General features: G+C 45.9%; 1 protein-coding gene across 1 annotated transcript in view; it reads right to left on the bottom strand.

Annotated features, from left to right (window-relative positions):
• The window catches only part of GLIS1 (GLIS family zinc finger 1), a 298478-nt gene extending 293876 nt beyond the window's left edge, over positions 1-4602 (bottom strand). Inside the window, exons 1-2 of the mRNA XM_090048455.1 lie at positions 4594-4602; positions 3799-4249 (exon numbers count right to left, since the gene is read on the bottom strand). Coding sequence (XP_089904581.1) covers positions 3799-4249; positions 4594-4602 — 460 coding nt within the window. The remainder of the gene's footprint in view (positions 1-3798; positions 4250-4593) is intronic.
• Positions 4603-19251: the final 14649 nt, after the last annotated feature.

The following is a 19251-nucleotide window of genomic DNA, read 5'->3' on the forward strand; positions in this document are numbered from 1 at the left end:
TTAATACAAACGACTCAAGAATTAGATACCTACCATGAAACTGAAAAAAACAAAACGAGTGTTTAATTGTAATGATCAAAATTCATTAACAAAAGGGAGAGACACCCAACAGATATTCACGTCACCAGTTGGTTCCAATTCGATTTTCTTTTGCAAGCGTCAACTTTTTTTTCCCCTTGCGTAATCAGTTTTTGCCCCTAGTTACCTTCCAAGTTACATATTCAAGTAAATTAAATACAGCAAAACCACATAACCCAGGGAAAATATTGTAAAATAACTCATACCTTTTATTACACTTATTCTATGCCCAGTGGACCGCAAGTACCTGTAAGGAACATTGTTTGGGTGAAAAATATTATGGCTTGCAATGCACTGAGATCAGCAGTCAGACAGGGAGGCCTAGCACGTATCACAGCCAATCACACCACAAAGAGGCTGGGCAAAGTGTTGCCTTTAAAAAGAAAGAAAGAAAGAATTGGCAAACCGAATTTGCAAGTTTCTTTCTAAAAACATCTTTTTTTTTTTCAGTTATATAAAACAGCAGCCACCTCCTTGAAGACGCTTATGCCACAGCAACCTCACGCGTGTGAGTGGCCCAGTAAGATCTAACAGGCAACACGTGCAAATAGAGTTGCTCAAGTTTGGAAGCATTTGCACGATTGAGACTACCGCAGCGTCACAGCAGAGGAATACCATGGAGCACATTTTACACCAGCGAGCTGCTTCTCCCTACTGCCATGACTTCAAAGCTTTGCTTCTCATTAATGAGGCAGTATCTTTTTGATTAATTCTTCCCTCCCCACCAAAAAATAAAATTAAAGCCACATTTGGCAAAAATATTTACAGACCACTACGGGAATTGTTTCTGCTCTTGTGAAGAGGATCTTTCCCCCCTCCCTGCTCCCAGCCTTCAAATAGGAATAAACTAAAACCAGGAGGCGCTTTCCATAATCTAAGCCAGAGGAGGGAGTCCTTTGGCACGTGGGATTGGGTGGCCGTAGCAGAAGCGCTCGTGGCACGGCCCGTCGGATTCCAACAAAATCTGCAAATTCTGCTGAAAACCTTGTCACAAGTACACAAGAAAGAAAAAGATTTGGGTGGCAGGACACACGCAGGGTCATGCTCTGGAAGTCCAGCTCCCACTATTTCCCCTTCTTGAAATCTTTTGTTAGGTGTCCCGCAGGGTTCCCGTTTCTTGGCTCTTTCTTACTTCCCACCCACACCTTATTGCTCTCACCCTGTGCATGCGGGTCAGCACCGTGCGAATGTTTCCTGTTTTGCACGTGCTCCGACTAGAGCGCATCACAGCAGAAGCATGTTAACTGGTACACTCCAGCGCACCATGGCGTCTCGTGTACTCAGTGTCCCACGTTTCAAACTGGCAGCAGGAGCACTGTAACTAAAGCTTTATAAAGCACCCTCGCCGCCCTTCTCAAACGCAGGACGCTGAATACGCGACACCGCAGGCATTTTCATTAGAGCGGCTCCCAAGAACCACTCTAATTAAAACACCCCGCCCCGAAGCATGTGTATAGGCACCCACAGTTTGTTCGTGGCATCATTTGCTAGGCATAGAATAGTTCCTTTGTTATTAGCAAGGAACTGTTCATGTAGCACCCCAAACTCCCAGTGTACAGGGCACCAGTGGATGCTTTATAAGATGAAACAGTAGAGCAAGACCCACAGGAAGATGCCTCAATAGTGCCCAGCTGCAAGTGCACCCTTGCTGTCACTTTACAAAACGGAGGGGGAGGCCCACACACTGCACTGGAAATGAGAATCTCGGCCAGGGTTTTGGCTTTCCTTAGCACAGATTAAATGCTGGAGAAAAGAGTCTGAAACAAAAGCAAAACTGAAGCAATCCAGGATGCCACCGTGATGCATCAACTCCACATGCTCACAGGCAGCTTAATGCCCATTTCTGCATGCAACTGCCTTTACTCATAGGAAGCAAGTATGTGACTGGAAATGGGAGGCTTTAAAAAAAAGACTAACAGAGTTCAGTGAGGAAAGGGAAGATAGTTTGAGCGGTGAAGATGAATCACCATCTCTCCCCACACATCCCTATCCCACTGCAGGAAATCCTGGACTCAGGACAACTTCTGCAGTTCAAAAGGGAAGGTGGGGGAGACCATTTGATAAAGCCACAAAACAGAAGATGCATCAAGAGGGACGGACCAAGCACCTCAGCAGCCGGCGGTATGGCCTTAGGTAAACTGAGGCAGCAGCCAAGGCAGGGCTAGTGAGGGCACAAACAGATCCAAACTGCACCGGGAGGAGGCCCAGCCAGGTGCGAGCCTTTGCAAACCTGCAGGAGCAGCTGCCGGGGCACGGCGCATTGCTGCCAACCCCAAGCTGGCCTCCCTCGCAAAGCCCGCGCGTCTGCGCTGTGTGCAGTAGACCCAAATCTCAGCGCTGCTGAAGAGAAATGTATTTAATAAGGGGAACATCACTGCTCCAGAGGAAATGAGGCCTATTTCTAATCTGTTGCTCCAATTTGCATTCAACTGGAATGAACGACCGACCGACCGAATGAACGAACATGGTTGCAGTGAAACAACGAGTACCAAGTCAACGCCAAGCTCAATCAACGTGACCTTATAAGTGGCCCAACTACCCTGGGAAAAACTTAGGATGGAGGTCGCTGCCAGTCCGTGGGCACGTAGTCTACTCTGCTTTTCAGCCAACACGAACAAAATCAACTAAGCCAAAGGTTCCCCAACTTATTTTTTTTTTTACTGCATACCCCAATTCCAGATTTACCAGCTACTCGCACGCCCCCGCCAGCCTGTGCTTTCTATCAGAACCCCTTCAATGCCATTTATTATTAAAATGAAAATCAAATCTGCCACGGCAGTTTCTCCCACGTACCCCCCAGAGCGATCTTGTGCGCCCCCAAGGGTCTGCGTACCACAGTTTGGGAACCCCTGGATTAAGTGAAATATCCTATCTGAGATGGTCTTACACCAAAAAGATAACAGCACACATTCCTCCTGTCTTTTTACTGGGGGGGAATGAATAAAAAAAAAAAAAAAAAAAAAAAAAAGTTGCCTTGCGCACATTACAGCCGATGCACGCAGATTATTAGAAGGCAGCGTCTGGACGTGCAAGCAGCATGCTAACATGCAGGGGATGCTTGTATTCCAGATGCGTGTGTCCAGCGATTAGCTAGAGGGGATTTAAAAAAAAAAAATAGGACTTTGATAAGCTAACAGACTTGCATCTCAGACGGAAACAGCTGACTTCCAGCCTCAAGTCAGTGTCCTTAGCTACCAGCTTCTTTAAGAAGCACTGACAAAAAGATGCAGTTCTACCCCAGCAGGACCCGCTTGTATAAATCGCCTTTCAGAAGCCAGAACGCCTCGGTCCGGGGGATGCAGCGCCCTCGCCCAGGGTTACTCGCACCTTCCCCGCAGGGAGCGAACAAACGCGAGCCGTCCGCAGCAGCGCGACCGGATAAGACCAGGCAGCCGACGCTGTAGGAGCCCTCCCAGTTCATCCCAGTTTAAAGAATGGCCATCCCCCCCCAAGCGGTTCACAAACAGAGAAAGGTGAGGAGAATGACGGGGGGAAAGGGGGATGCTGATCTTTTCTGAAAGAGGACCCCGCGCTTGCTCCACACAGCAGGGCTGGGGGGAGAGAGAGGTCTGCTTCGCATTATCCTGCCGCTCCGAACGTGCAAAACTGACCCCAAACACCAAAAAGGAGAGTTTGCAGAGCTAAGCCGAGTGAGAAAACAGGGTACGACGACCAGCCCACCCGCCAGGCAGAAGCGGGCGGCCGCCGAGCCGCACTCACCCCTGGCGCCGTGCTGCTTCTGCTGCGGGACCTGGTCCCGCGAGCCGCGGGCACCGCGCGGCGGCGGCGGCGGCGGCGGGGCGCGCTCCGCTCTGGCGGCTCGGCGGCCGGGCGCGCTGGTGCCGGAGGCCGGCGAGGCCACGAGCCGAGCCCGCGCCGGGGCCGGGGGCGCAGCGGGCTCCCTGCGCGGCAGCCGCGGGCGCTTCGGCAGGTCCGGCAGCTCGGCGCGGCACTGCATGGCGGGCGGCGGGCGCGGGAGGCGGGCGCTGCCGCCGCTTTTGAGCATCCCGGCGCGGGGCTGCGGCGCGCGGAGCCGGCGCGAGGGGCCGGGCTCGCGGGGGGCGGCGCCCGCGCGCCTACCTGCCCGCCGGGGGCGGGGCGCCCAGGTGAGGGGGGCGGGGCCGGGGCGGCCACGCGAGCGGGCTGCGCCCGACGGCGCGGGCCGCCCGGGCTCGGGGCAACGAGACCAAGGGGGAGGGGGGGGGAATTGGGAAATAAAGATGGGGGGTCGTGGGCTCTAGGAGGGAAAGAGATCAAGATGCAAATAGGTAAATACACAGATACGTGGTCACGATCTCGGTGAGCCCCGCCGGGTCTCGTTTTACCTTCTTCTCCTTCCCTCTAGAGAACAGGTAAATAAACAGATATCTTGTCACGTGAGCCACGCCCAGTCTTGTTATCTAGGGGAAAAGGGATCACGATTAAATATGTAAATAAATAGGTATATTGTCATGGTGAGACCCGTCTTGTTTTACCTTCGTCTCTTTCTAGACAAAGAGACTGGACATGGCTCACCGAGATCATGACAACAGTCCTATTTATTTACGTTTTCTAGAGGGAAAGACATCACGATAAAAATATGTAAATACATAGATATATTATAAGGATCTCAGTGAGCCCCGTCTAGTCTTTTCTAGAGGGAAACAGATCAAGGTAAAATATATAGATAAATGTAGGTTATAATGATCTCTGAGCCATGTCTAGTCTTGTTTTCCAGGCAAAAAGAGATTCATAAATTCATAGACAGCAGGGCTGAAAGGCACCTGGAAGATCATGAGTCCAGCCCCCCGCCCCAGGGGCAGGAGGTCAGCTGGGGTCAAAGGACCCCAGCAAGAGAAAAATATGTAAATAAATATAGATTATAATGATCTCTCTAAGCCATGTCCAGTCTTGTTTTCTAGAGGAAAAGACATCAAAATAAAATATGTAAATAAATAGATATATTATAATGATCTTTGTGAGCTGTCTATTACTGTTTTCTAGAGGAAAAGATAAAAATATGTAAATAGATATAATGATCTCTCTTTATTTACATATTTTATCTTGACCTCCTTTTCTCTAGAAAGAGACTGGATATGGCTCATAGAGATTGTCATAATAAATACATTTATGAGCCATGTGTAGTCTTGTTTCCTAGAGACAGAGATCAAGATAAAAATAGGTAAATAAACATATATTACAATGATCTCTGTGAGCCATGCCTATTGTTTTCTAAAGAAAAAGATCAAGATAAAAATATGTAAATAAATTACATGTTATAATGATCTCTATGAGCCATGCCTATTATTGGTGTCTAAGGAAAGAGGGATCAAGATAAAAGCATAAATAAATGCATATCATTATCTATATGAGCTATGTATATTATATACTATTGTTTTCTAAAGAAAAATTTATAAAAGAAATATATAAAGAAAAATATATTATGAACTATGAGAGCCATGTCTATTGTTTTCTAAAGAAAAAGAGATCAAGAAAAAACATAAATAAATGTATATCATTATTATTGTCTATAAGCCATGCATATTATACATTATTAATTGCTAAAGAAAAATAAGGAAATGTTTATGATGATCTGTACAAGCTATGTTATTTCATTGTATATTATTACATTTTCTAAAGAAAAATACATCAACATAAATATATATAAATAAATGTATAGTATATAATGTTATGTTTATATATTAGCTATACCTATTTTTTATTATATAATTGTTTCATACCAATACCTATATAAACATAAAACGATATAATGATATATGTCATTATATGTTAGATATATTATATAATAAAATGTAATTTTAAATGTAAAATAATTATTTTAAATATATATCTGAAGATATAAAGATATGGTATTATTATATATCAGATGCATATTATATGTCTAGTATTTATTTTTAGAGTGGTTTTATTTTTAGGACACAAGCCACCTTTTTTCCTGGTAAAAAGAAACTAGAAGCTAGAGGCCTAGAGCTATATTAGTCTATTAAAAATTTAAGTGGGGGGGAGGGAGGGGAAGCTCCACCTGCTTGGACCATGCATTAAATTTGCTCTATCATCTATAAAAACCACAACAATCTAGGAAAGAATAATCCAAAAATGTTGTTTCATTTATCCTGGAGTCATCCTAGTTAACTGTACATCTCTCTTTCTCTTACAAATTTGAAACATGGGGCCTTCTGGAGCACCTGGAGACTGCAACCAGTGCTTCACTGAAAGTGATTCCACACCTGAGCTAATGTTCACTTGAGTGAACATTTCCAGATCTGAGTTTATGGTTCTAACTAGAGTTAAAAAACAGTCTGCTGGACTGTGAAATGGGAGCTACATTACCAGGAGCAGCAAACAAAGCAGCATGGCTGAAGTAAGGATCACTGGAGTAGTGGAAACATTAAAGCCCATTTAAAAGGAAACAGGGCCATTAATGCCTGTGGAACGAGGGGTTTAGAAGGAATCAAGTCGATTCTAATGAGCCATGAAGTCAAGTGACTCTCCCCCTGCTGCCTAAAGAGAAGTGCTGTTGCCACTGCCAAGGACTTGGCTTCAAACTTTGCATGGACTGGGAATCAAAGGGTTGCACCAAGGCACCTCCCCGTGGATCCACCTCTGGTCTCCACCTTTTCAGACTTGAGTCCACCTGGGACAATGCTTGGAGGTTTCCCACGTTTTTTGCCTACACAAAAACACTAGCGCAAGGCGCCTGCTGCAGGGAGCTCAGGCAGATCCCAGCTGGGCAGAAGGGTTTTGACACTATTCCCATGTGAAATCCCCAGATTTATCCTGTGAATGACTTTTGCCCCCCTAACAATGCTAACATTGCATGGCACTTCACAACACCCTTGAAAGGATCTCAAAGCACCCCAAGATGCCATGGCACCCTGGTTGGGATTGACTGCTCTACCATAGGTGGGGGGCACTTTCCATGCTCCTTCCATCCCACTCAGCTCTGGCGAGTGGGAGCTGGAGGAGACACAGGCCCACCAGCTCTCAGGGATTATCTGGATGGTCTTTGCAATGCCACCTAGACTTGTAAACCCTCAGTTTCCATGGCAGCAGGGTTTTTTTCCTTTTCCAAAACTCTTTGCTTAGGTAGGCATGGCATGGCATAAGCCATGTACATACCCACACATACCCACAATGCAGTTTCAGGAGCTGCAGGAGCAGCACCAACACACCTGGGGTACAACCTAACCCAGTAATTCTTAACCAGGTGCCACATCACCCGAGTGTGGCTCAAGATCCTTTTAAGGATGCCGCAGGGTGCCACGCAACGTTAGTGCTGCTAGGTGCACAAGCATGAATCACAGAAAATCCCAATAGTTCGAAGTGGTACCACGGTGGTAGATGCATGCTGGCCTGCTGTGGTCTGAGCTCTCTGCAACAGAAAGATTGTTCTGTCGTTTTTCCACACTCAGAACACAAGTGCAAGCTAAGAGCTGAATGCCTCGAGTCTCCAAAGGTTGAGAACCACTGCATGACCTCTCAATGCCCACATCAAATCCAGGCCCAATTTAGAGCCCAGGCAGCACCGCCATTGGAAAGAGGGCTGCAGAGCCAGAATCCAGACTGACGTCTGGTGCAAGAGGCTGTTTTCATCCTTGGACATCCAGAGAATATTTCTCCTAGCACCTTTCCACCAGTCAGAGCATGAGGGGCAGCTGTTCACCCATTCCCAGACCCACTTCTCCCTTCATTAGGAGGGGCACCTGATGGCAAAAGAGCTGACGTGTCCATCCTTGGATGACCTGTGCCATGTACAAGACAGTCTTCTCTCAGACACGCTTAATACAAATGACGCAGGCTACCATTAAGCGTAAAAACAATAATCATTTTTCTGTCTCCAAATGGCTGGGTCCTACAACTGGTGGAGCCCACCCCTTCCATTAACAGAAACAGAACTTGGCAAATGAGAAAGCTGCACTGAGCACCAGGGCTTGGAGAGAATAAAATAAATAGCAGGGTTCTGAAATGTAAAGTGTACTACCAGGCATTAATGATGAATTGTGACCAAGTCCAGGGGTGCTGTCAGGAGAATTTACACCAACATTTAAAAAACAAAAAAACCAAAAAAAAACCCCCACAGCATTGGGATAATCTGTCCCCACAAGGAAGATAATTGCCACCCTGACTACTCAAGTGACCTGCTCTATGTACCCCACACTGTCTGCCTGTTGATGGGAAGTCAGCAGGAAAACACCATTCTTTCTTTGCCCTTTGGAAAACATCTAGTATCTCTGAATATCAGCAGGAACTCATAAAAAAAAAAACAAAAAAAACCCTAGCATGCAGATTAGGAGCACTAACACAAAAAGCCATAACTTGTGAAGTTGTATTACAACGTATCAGGGGAAATCAAATGGCAGAATACAACGTAACCAGGGAAATTGTATTGGCTGTTGGAAAAGGAAGGAGTGGTGTTTACCTTAAGCACATCAGATCCTCAGCTAGTATAAACTGTTATAACTATGCTGACTTCAGTGTAGCTGTGGAAGAGCTAAGTAAGTTTTCCTAGGAACACTGGTTAACACCAGGTATGAATTAAAACAACATCCCACAATGGTTTGTGAAAGGTTAAGGATCTAACTAAACCAAGAAAAGAAAATACACTATCTAAGCTGCTACAGTTGAAGTAACTCGCATTCATTTTCCGTTGCTGGCACCCAGCTTTCAAATATTATATTTCTCTTTTCACTTGGGCTTTTCTTCTTCAATATGGCGGTGGGACATCAAATCACTGGTCTAGTCCAGTCCTCCGGTAAGTAGAAGCAACTTCCCAGAGAAGCCAACCGACCTGCACAAACTCAGACAATGCTACAGATAATCCTGGTCCCTGAATACCAGCAGAGCCTGCCGCATGCTTAATAACAGTATCCTCTCTGCCACACTCCCTTGGATTCACGCCCCACGGCTCCTAGGACTGAGCAAGAAAGTAAAGCATTATGATTGAAATAGCCGAGGGAGCTCTGGGAAAAGAGAGAGAAGGAACACGTAATGGACTGTCAAATAGGGAGAGTCTGAACACTTTTTTCTGTGCTTGCTAACAGTGGGAAAGGGCAAGGACCCAAATGATTTCAGGAAGAACTAAGTCCTGTATCCTGGAGACCACACCAAGAAATGTCCATCATGCAGTCAGCACAGAGGGAGCTGGTAATCAGTGGGCACAGCCCAGTTCCAGTCTCTCATGGGGAAGAATCTGGCCTCATTCCACTCAACCTCATGGAAGGACAGCCGTGTGAAAACAGCACACACAGGAGGAAGGTCAGGTCCACAGCATGAGCACAGCCCCCTCCAGGCAGAAGGCCCTTGGGATACACAGGGGATATATTCTCACAAGCTGGTCTCACACCCTGCCCAAGGCTCGTGTAGAAACATGCAGAAAAGTAGAGTTCACCTGCACCCCCCCCCCCCCCACACACTTCAACCCACCTAATAGAAGTGACACCTGCTCCTCACGTCCTTATGCCAGGAGGCCTGACCATTGACTTCACTCAAGTGCAAATCCAACACCTCCTCGGTCTCAGCTTCACTGCCAAGAGGCCACTTCTGTCAACTTGTACAGAGCTGACAAAGCCACCCTGTCCCTGCCCTGGGATGGGCACAGGCATTGGCAATGCATAGGGGGTGCACATGCATCCCCTGAGATTAGCAGTGCAGCCCCTGAAAGAAGCACCAGTGATGCTGCCGGTGGCACCTGGGGTCAGTTGCTGCTCACCACTACTCCCCCCTCCCCCACTGCCAGTTGCATCTGCGGGCAGTTGCCAATTGCCACTGGCCGCTGCCAGCGGTGTCTGCGGACAGTTGCTGACCACAGGTCGGAGCTCACCACCCACTTCCCCTGCTGTCGACACCACTGTGACTGCCTGCGCGAGCTCCCTGCTCCACACCACCATGTCCCCGCTGTCGCCTGCAGGCAGTCACCGTGCCCCCGAGCCTCTGGGGCACACGTCATTCATGGGCACAGGGCACAGTCCTCCCAATCCTTGTGCCAGACCAGGTCCTGCAAGTTTACCTCAAGGCTTAAGTAGAAGGTGGGTCCCCCGGGCAGAAGTAAATTTTGCCCAAATTAAATCCTGTGGCAAACCACTGAAGTTGCAGATTGGACCAAAACTTTAAAGGACCTGTGTAAGTGATTTTCTTGAACAGTTTTCAGCTGGGAAATATAACAAGCCAGACGCAACCCCCTGCTTACCCAACAGGTTAATTCCAGGTATGCTTTAGTTTTAAAGTAGTATTGGTCTTGGTCTTTGTTCAGACAATTCAATTGATTATAAAGGCTCTTGCTGGACCCAGCTCTGCTGTAAACGAAGTGAACAGGAGTCTGGATGCTAAAGGCTTATAGAAGCAGCTAAGTTATAGGTGTCAAACTTACTTAGTCCTGCGAGTCAGAAGAATGGACTGGTCACATGCCATGGGGGCCAGATCAGGCCCACAGACCCTCCCCTGCTCCACATCCTCAACCCAGTGCCCACAGGACCTGCTCCAGCTGATGCAGTCCAGGACCAGCCAGAGCAGACACTTGTTCTGGCATATGTGGGACCTATAAACCCCTGCCCTCCACATGCATGCTGACTGTTGTAGGACTGTGCCTGCTCCAGGACCCACATGGCATGTGGTGCTTGTCCCAGCCCAGCTGCAGCGGGTGCCACATGCAACTCACATCCAAGACTGATCAGAACAGGCGCTGCAGGCACTGGATCCAGCATGCTGGGGAAGGGCAGGGATGTATCCCTAGACTGGCTCCATATGGATGCCACATGGAGGATGGGTCTTGGGCCTGGTTCACGCTGTGTGGGTCCACTTGAGACCAAATCTGGCCTGCGGGCGATGACTGACACACCTAAGCCAAGTCATTTCTGGTGGAGCTCATGCCAAGAATTCTTCAGAAGAGTCTGCCCAGCTTCCCAACCAGACTAGTAGGGGGAGGGTTGCTGCCTCTTGCGTCCCTTTACTTGTGAAAGGGTTAAAACAGCTGCTTGTTCCAGAGTTGCTGCAGCATCCTCTTCTTGCCGAATTACAAAGCTTATAGCTTGGTTCCACTCTGGAATACGCAAAGACGGTTTTATGCACTGGGTCACCGTGACTTGGCTACATGCACATCTTGTGTTTTTCACCCCAGCATTATTGCTGAATCCATGATCCAGCTGATCATGTCCCTCAGGCAAATTAATCACTGGGTTCTTTCACACGTGACAGAAGTGCTGTTTCTCTAACAGCTAGTCCAGGGATTTTTTTTTTCAAATCAGCACATTTATTTCCCATTCCTGGATGCTAAGGACTAGAGTCAGTAAGAGTGGCTCCTCGTGCGCTACTTAAGTGCATCTTTGATGGAGTCCCTATCGCTGATGGTTGGGAAGGGCAGCGATTCCTCTCCCTGCAAGTCCAGTAATGCTAGCCTGTGGTGCAATTTTGTTACGCTTTCCAAAATTCTTCAGGACCAGATTGTGATTTGGATCAAGTATCCTTGCAACCTCCCCTGCTTGGGATGATGCTGATTGGGGGCTGGGGGAATGCACAGAGACTTAGTCCACCGCTGCTTCATGGCTAAACCAGGCCAGGATGGGTACTGATATCTTGCTAGCTTGGGCCAACAGTGCAGCGCTACCTCCTAGGAGCAGAGTGGGAAGCATGGACACAACTATGATTACAGGTCAGTGAAATTCATACATTAACTCACTGCTCAGGACTGCACCTATAGTCGCCTTCAAACATTAAGGGAGAAACCCAGCTCCCATGCCCCTCAGCTCAAAACCGGATACAAATTCTCCAGCTATTACACATTTCCAAACTTTTCATTCTTTTCACAGGGGGGTGGTGGAGGAATATCCTTCTGAGAGCAAACAATTCCTGACTCATCCTAGCCAGGGAAACCAAGTGAGCAACACAACATACCTCTGGCCAGCACAACTGTGTTTGCTCTGTGGACAAGGCCATAGAGAAACACAGATCCCAAAATCAACATGTTCGGTGGCCGGGGGGCGGGGAAAGAAAGGAGACAGATTATTGTTTAAGTCCAGTTACCAGTTTTCTCAGGTCGAGGCCCACAGATCTCACTAGCAGCCTGCAGAGAGATTCCCAGGACACCGATGCCCTCTAGATCTTCAGGAGATGAAGAGTCTGGACACCTGAACTAGGAACACTGAGGGTGAACCACAGCTGCTGCTGCTGTGCTATGAAGAGGAAAATGGAGGGGGTCACTAGGAAAGCACATGCAAGAGAACCCGGCTGCATCTGTAGGTGGAGAGGAGCAGCTGCTGATATAGGAAGGAACAAAAGGGATGAATGAGGAGGGACATTAAGTGACAATGGAAAAGACTTTTTTCTTAAAGGCCTGAAACGTGGCAGAACCAACAGGGGGTTTTCTGTTGAAATGGGTGGTTGAAAGATTGTCTCCAAAATATCCTCCTTTATTACCTTCCCTAGTAAGTAACTGCTGTAGTAGCCTCAGGGACACTGTGTGATGATCACAGACTGGATCTACAGAACAGTCTAAGCTAAGATGTGGGCCAGGCTTTGAAACCTCTATTTTAAAGAGCACATTTTCTTCTGGATGGAAGAAATTAAAGCGGTTGTTACATGTAAAGTGGGCTCTCCCTCCGTTAGCAGTGATCAGAGTTGATGGGTGTTACCATGTTGAATTAATATAAAACAAAAAGCCTTCCAGGAGGGAGAAATTAAACAAACCTTTATAAATAACCTGGTTTTCAAATGTGCTGTTACCGGTAATTCATACCTGTTAGTTTATTTACAGCTTCTTACAAAGTGCAGGCTTGGCTCAGTTTTAAAATTTACTGCTAGTAAGATAATATGAAAAAAGCTAAGCAATAACTCTACCTCCAGGGGATCCTGTCTGAAGTAGGCACACTTTTATATCTTATTACTACCTTTAAGGCAGCCTATATAAAGCACAATGCCCTTCTTATAGTGGTTTTAAAACAACCTCCTAAATTAAGACAGCAGGGTCAAACTGACCACGCATCATCTAGTGCTGTGCTCAGCTGTTCCCTCATAACTTACATGTTTGTTTGTAATCTTATAATAAAAAGAAAAGTCCCCCAGATCAGCATGATTTTGGTCTTTAAGCAGCAAGCTTCTTCTCAAAACGAAACTAGTAGGCAGCGTCTTCTGGACCAAGAAAAAAAAAAAATCTTGCTTGGTGCTAAAAATGTGAAGCCAGTGAGACTCTCACAGACCTGTTTGTTGGAAATTTGGCAGGTATCAGGACTGGGATACAGATTAGTCTCTTAAAAATTATTCTGCCATGCTTAATTAGGGTTACTGCACTGTATAGACAATAAGTTATTTCAAGCATTCATAATTCTCCAAATCACAAAACGGCTCTACAGCGACATAACTCTCTCATACATCCAAAAAACACTTACTTTAAGAGAACATGAATGTTGCAAAGTCAAGCTTCCATAAATTAGAAACACCAGAATTAAGGTCATCTGCACTACCTTGATTAAGCCCCTTGTGCATATGCACATGGGGAGTTCTCATTACATGCTCACATACTGATTTTTCCAGAGGGCCCCTGCCTCATTCAGTGCAGAGGGTAGATATTGATCACCAAATGGTTAACTAGCAAACGTTTTACTTTCCTCTTCATTGGCACAGGGACTGGGACACATGTTGAGCATATTTACTGCATGCCATCCAAACCCTGCACCAAATGGTCTTATTACTTCCCTCCAGCATGTTTGTGTGGCACTCGTCACAAAAGCATCCAAGCCATCCCTGAGCATTAATTTCTCTTCCTAGTAGCCTGCTTATATGGTCAGGGGCAGCACTACCTCCTCATATCAATGGGAACCCAAGGCACAGAGGAAGAGAAAATTATCAGCAACCCATGCTTGTGGATGGTCCTAAGATTACAGCCTTGTGTATGGAGCTGTGCTTTGACCAACAGGCTGTGTCGCAGCCGATTTCCTCCAGTAACCACAAACTAGGCGTCCTGAGAAAACGGGCTCCCAAAAATAGGGTGCCACAATTGGTGACAGGCAGCAACAAGTTTGGGTTAAGTGACTTACATCTCCTAGGGGCTTTGGAGGAAAAGCTGGGATAGAATCTATTTCTCTCAGGCAGCATTCAACTGCTTTAGACAAAAGACGATGGCCTTGTGGTTTTCTGCAAGCCTCTGGCCTCCTTCACCAACAAGCTTTCATAACTAATGAGGCAGGAGTCCTACAGACAACTGCGTCCTCCGTTACACAATGTGAATTCACTCCCAAATGGATTTGTGCACCCACTGAGGCAGCAGGCTTCTTTTTCTCCCAGCAGGATTGCATAGCTAAAAACTATAGATGCAAGGGGTGAAAATTAAGATGACATAGGAAATTCTGAATGTGAGGTTGCCTAACTCATGTGTGCTTGACTCTGCATGCATATCTTACTGGGATCCTATGACCCCAGTTGATTTCCTGCCCCTGGGGCAGGGGGCTGGACTCGGTGATCTTCTGAGGTCCCTTTCAGCCCTAATGTCTATGAAATCTATGAAGTAACAGCCCTTTAACCCAGTTTAATTTTATCCAACATCCTTGGCTAGAATGAGGAAGCTGGAAAAAAAGTTAGTCTGACACTGCTTGGACCCCATAATGCAGGTGATAAAGACCTCTGCTACCTGCATTCTGGCACAACTGGTGGACTTTTCCCTGGGGCTAGCTGGTAGAAATGGAGCAGATGCATACTGTGCCAAGCACAACTGAGAGCACAGGAGGAAGACTCCCTGCTCCCCCAATTTGGATACCCAGAACCTCCTTGCAACTCCCAGCAACAAAAGACCTCTTCAGCCCCAGGCTTGGCAGCACAAGTGATGGAACAAACAGGTAACAAATGAGTTCATTTCTATGCACAGTGACATGTGACTGTGCATAGTCACTCCTACAAACAAGCCGACCTACCGAAACCCAGTTAGTATCCACAGAAGAGGCAGCATGGCTTGCAACAAAGGATCACGCACACTTGTGCACAAGGGCAGAGCCAGGTTTGACTCGTTCAGGTTCCCCACAGAGATGAAAACATTCCTGCCCCAGGCCTACTGCAGACTGGTGGCTGCAAGTAAAGCCTCGAACTGTCATTACCAGCATGTTGTCCAGCACCAGAGTAGCCTGCAGATTTTCCAAACCTGCTTGAAGCAGTGACCTCTGCCGGCCAACAGACAGAACTGGAACTCAGTCTATAACAGTGTTTTTCAACCTGTAGGTTGCAACCCAGAAGTGGGTTGCAAGAATAAGGGTCGCAAACAAACTTTAAAAATGGATCCTCCCGTAAAGGAGAAAAATGTGGGAAACCATGGCTTTTCTTTTGAAGGTGGCAGAGTTCCAGCCTGCAAGGGGCTGCTTGGGGCCCCCTCATGCCCCACACACCCACCCCCTGCCCTCATACTAGTAGACCTGGGAGCAGCAGGTTTGGAGTGAGGGGCACTGGGTCAGAACTGGCCATTGATGTTTGCATGTGGGTCATGGTATAAAAAAAGGTTGAGAACTATCAATGTATAAAATGAGTTACCTCCTTTCTTCTACACAATACATTTAACAATGCTGATCTCTCATCTCCCAATCTCAGCATCACACAGGACTAGCCCAGATGGACTTGATATATGACTGCATTATAATAGAACAATCTTTAGATAGGAAGTATAACATTGTGTTGCAAAGTGCTCCATAACCCCAACTCTTCGCCACTGTCATCCTACAAAATTGCCCCCAGAATCAGGTAGCCTTGTGCGCCAAGGTATGCTAAAAGGACCACCTGGTGAAATGGCCGTGTTGACCTGCAGAATGCATGGCTCTCAGCAGCTGTAGCCTGACTACTGCCTGAAAAGCTACTTGAAAAGTTAGGGGCCACAGGATACAAATGGCATACTGTCCACCTTCTCTTCAGAATGAAGAAACACAATAGCTCTTCCGATCGAGACCTTTGTATTCAGCCACTGACCAGAAATTGAGATGCAGCAAAAAAGTCTTTTCAGAGGGCAAAGCACTCAGAGCAACCAAGTATTTTTGATACCATTGGACCAATCACTAATGACCGTTCGGCTCATTCATATCCTTTCCAAGTTAGGACTTGTAGAGGATTTACGGAGGTGTTGATAAAATAAATAAATAAAATCCCATTTCACTGCTTGGATATAATATACACAAGCTTGAGAAAATTCATTTAAAAGAAAAACCTGCAGAGAACCTTGTGACAGCTGCAGGCAGGTCATTTCAGACATTTTTGCATGCAGTAATTCAGTAGTTTACAGAATTAACCCTTATTAAGGATTGAAATCAAAACAAGTTTGTCAGCTTTACTTTAATGTGCAAGAGATAACCCACTACAGAAGTACAGCTCAGTTTAAAGATGATGCTTGGGGGGAGGGAGGGTTATGCTTTTTAATTCAGCTATTCTGGTCAGATATTTGTATTTAGCTGCAACAGTAGAGAACAGGTAGAGAAAAGTTTCACAACTATTGCCCCAACTCTCTACACTGCAGACACTGTAGCTGCAAAAATGTATAGGAAAGCTTCCCCATTTCAGGTTCACACAAAAACATTTCAAATAAAGAATAGTTTTTAGTGGGGGGTGTCAGATGCATGTAAAAAGGTTTTAAACACACCAAGCCTGTTAACCCCAGGAAGTAAAGTGTTATCTCTCCATGTACCCTCTGGCTGTGAAACAGTCAGCTCCTCAGTATTTCACAGGGCAGCAATGCATCTTAAACCCTTTAAAGAGAAAGTTGAAACAAAAGAAGCTAAGTGCAGGGTTAGTGCTGTACTTACCGGTTTCATGCAAGTTAAAAAAAAAGACAAAGCTGCAATGAAAAGTGTGGATACCTCAGCTCCTTTTAACATCCAGTTTCCAGAGCACAAAACTGTAGCTTTTAAAAGAAACCAGCAAACAGCTCTTACGTTGCAATACCTGCGTGTACGGGAACTTCTGTGAATCACACATTAGCAAACAGAAGAAGCTGTGTAAATTCCCGCTGTAACCCAAAAATGGCAGACCTCAAACAGTTTGGTCAAGAGTAGTAAACAATATAAGCATCTTTTATGACAGCTCCATAACTATTAAGTTTCTTTGTGTACCATAATATGACAGCGATAAAAAAAACAAGGGTAACATTTGCTTTTTTAGGGTTTTTGGTTGTAACTGTGTTGGTCTAAGGACATAGGCAGGCAAGGTTCTTTGGGTGAATGCGGTATCTTTTATTAGACCAACTGAGCAGCTGGAAAAAGTTCTTAGCAAGCTTTCGGGTGAGCCCCCCCTTCAATCAGGTTTTTTTAAGCCTTTAAAAAGAAATTGAATACTTAAAAGCACCTGCGTGAGAAAGCGCCAAGGTGTGACTTAGTAACTAACACTGTTTTGGCTCAGATGTATTGTCTAGTTCTGAAAAAATAGGTTGAATTACAAAATAAAGCCAAAAACAAAAAAAGCCAAAACCGGAGAAAAGTAAGAGTCCTTCCCAGGTATACAGTAGACTAAGTTTTGGAAAACCTTAAAAAGTAAGATTTACCTACAATTTAACGTATGGATGTAAGCACCACAGTATATTCAGTATATTTGAATCTGAATGTGGTTATATACCTTGGACACCTAATGTAAGAAATTCCTCTCTCATGACAGTAATGTAACAGTTCAAGAGATACATGCCCGAGAGCTTGGGAAATTTGACCAGCATTCATCATCTCACTCAAGTTTTTTTTTTTAAACAAAACACCAGTATGGACTGCAGAAGGAATTATTGCCACTTGCTATTCTCATTAACTCACTTGTTCATGGTGCTATTTTGGCGTAAGGAACACCTGACCTGCTACTCTGACTTTCAGCTTGAGGGCAACCTCTCCATCTTTGTTACTCTGCTATGAAACAGAAAGAATTCTGCTGACAACTTCAGCCTGTGCAAAGCCACTGGAAACAAAACTAAAACATCTCCACCCCTACCACACTTAACCTGCCCAGTTCAGTTTGCTTTCACCTCGGCTAATCAGACTGAAAATAAAGAGGCTACGCCCCAGTTTTCCAGCTGATATATATGGAGTGGCAGTCGCACTGGCTGAGATGAAATCAAGAAAGGAAGGTAGTTGAACATCCTCGCTTTCAGAAACAGCAAACCCAGAATGCTGCAATTTTTTGTAATTAGTCAAAACAGAGGTGGCCAACCTGCTGCATAAGTGCCAGAAGTGGCATGCAGCAGACTGGAAAGGGAACAGGCAGCACAATGGCAGAATAGGGCAGGGAGCAGAAAGTACAGCATGGATCCAGCAAGGCGTACAGGGCAGGAAAGCAAAAAGCAGAGCAGCACCATGTTCAGGGAGCAGAGCTGATCACCAGATTGGGTAAGGGAGAGGGACTGGAATGGCACTCAGAGCGTGCAGGGCTAATTTGTGGCATGCCTGCTAAAAAGACTGCCCCACCACCCAGCTAAAACATTATAATCCAATAGCTGCCTTAGAGGGCAGCATTTCTCAATCTATGCAGCATGACTCAAAAGTGGGTTGCAAGAATATATGAAAGGGTCACAAATTTAAAAAATGGGTTCTCCTTTAAAGGAGAAAAGTGCAGAAAATAGTGGGCTTTTCCCTTGCAGGCTGGCAGAGCTTCAGCCTGCGAGGGGGCTGCTTACGGTCCTCCATACCTGCCCCCTGCACCACACAGTGGGGGGCTAGGGGCAGAAGTGAGGGGCACTAGGTCGGGACCAGCCATTGATGATTACAAATAGGCCCCGATATAGAAAAGGTTGAGAACCACTGTTAACGAGGAACCCAGAGGATGAAAGGCCTGAAAGGTGGCCAGTTCAAACTTCTGTAGTTGCTTCGTTTAAACGTCACTGCTTGGCAGTTCAGCAAATGTTAATAAATCTCAACTTTAATATGTTCAGCTTTGTATAGATGATGAATCCAAATTTAGTACATTCATCAACAGTTTTATGACTAACTTTAATATTAAAATCCAGACTGCCAGTTCAAGGTAAACTGTGCAAGATAGTGGCTTTCTGCATATTTTCTCTATAGAAATCCTTCTGTGTTGCAAAAGGATTATAGCCCAATTTATCCCATGGCACATTTCTTACTTTTAATGTGCTTAAAGTACACACTTCAACTGCAGTAAGAAGTACTAAGCCCAAGTTTACAAAAGGTATTAAGATACATCTATAACTCTGTAAATCTTACCAATCTCATGCGAGTTACCAAAGAT

This window comes from Crocodylus siamensis, chromosome 5 (assembly GCF_052110815.1).
Source record: "Crocodylus siamensis isolate JL-2025a chromosome 5, ASM5211081v1, whole genome shotgun sequence".
In the NCBI taxonomy this organism is placed as follows: Eukaryota; Metazoa; Chordata; order Crocodylia; family Crocodylidae; genus Crocodylus; species Crocodylus siamensis.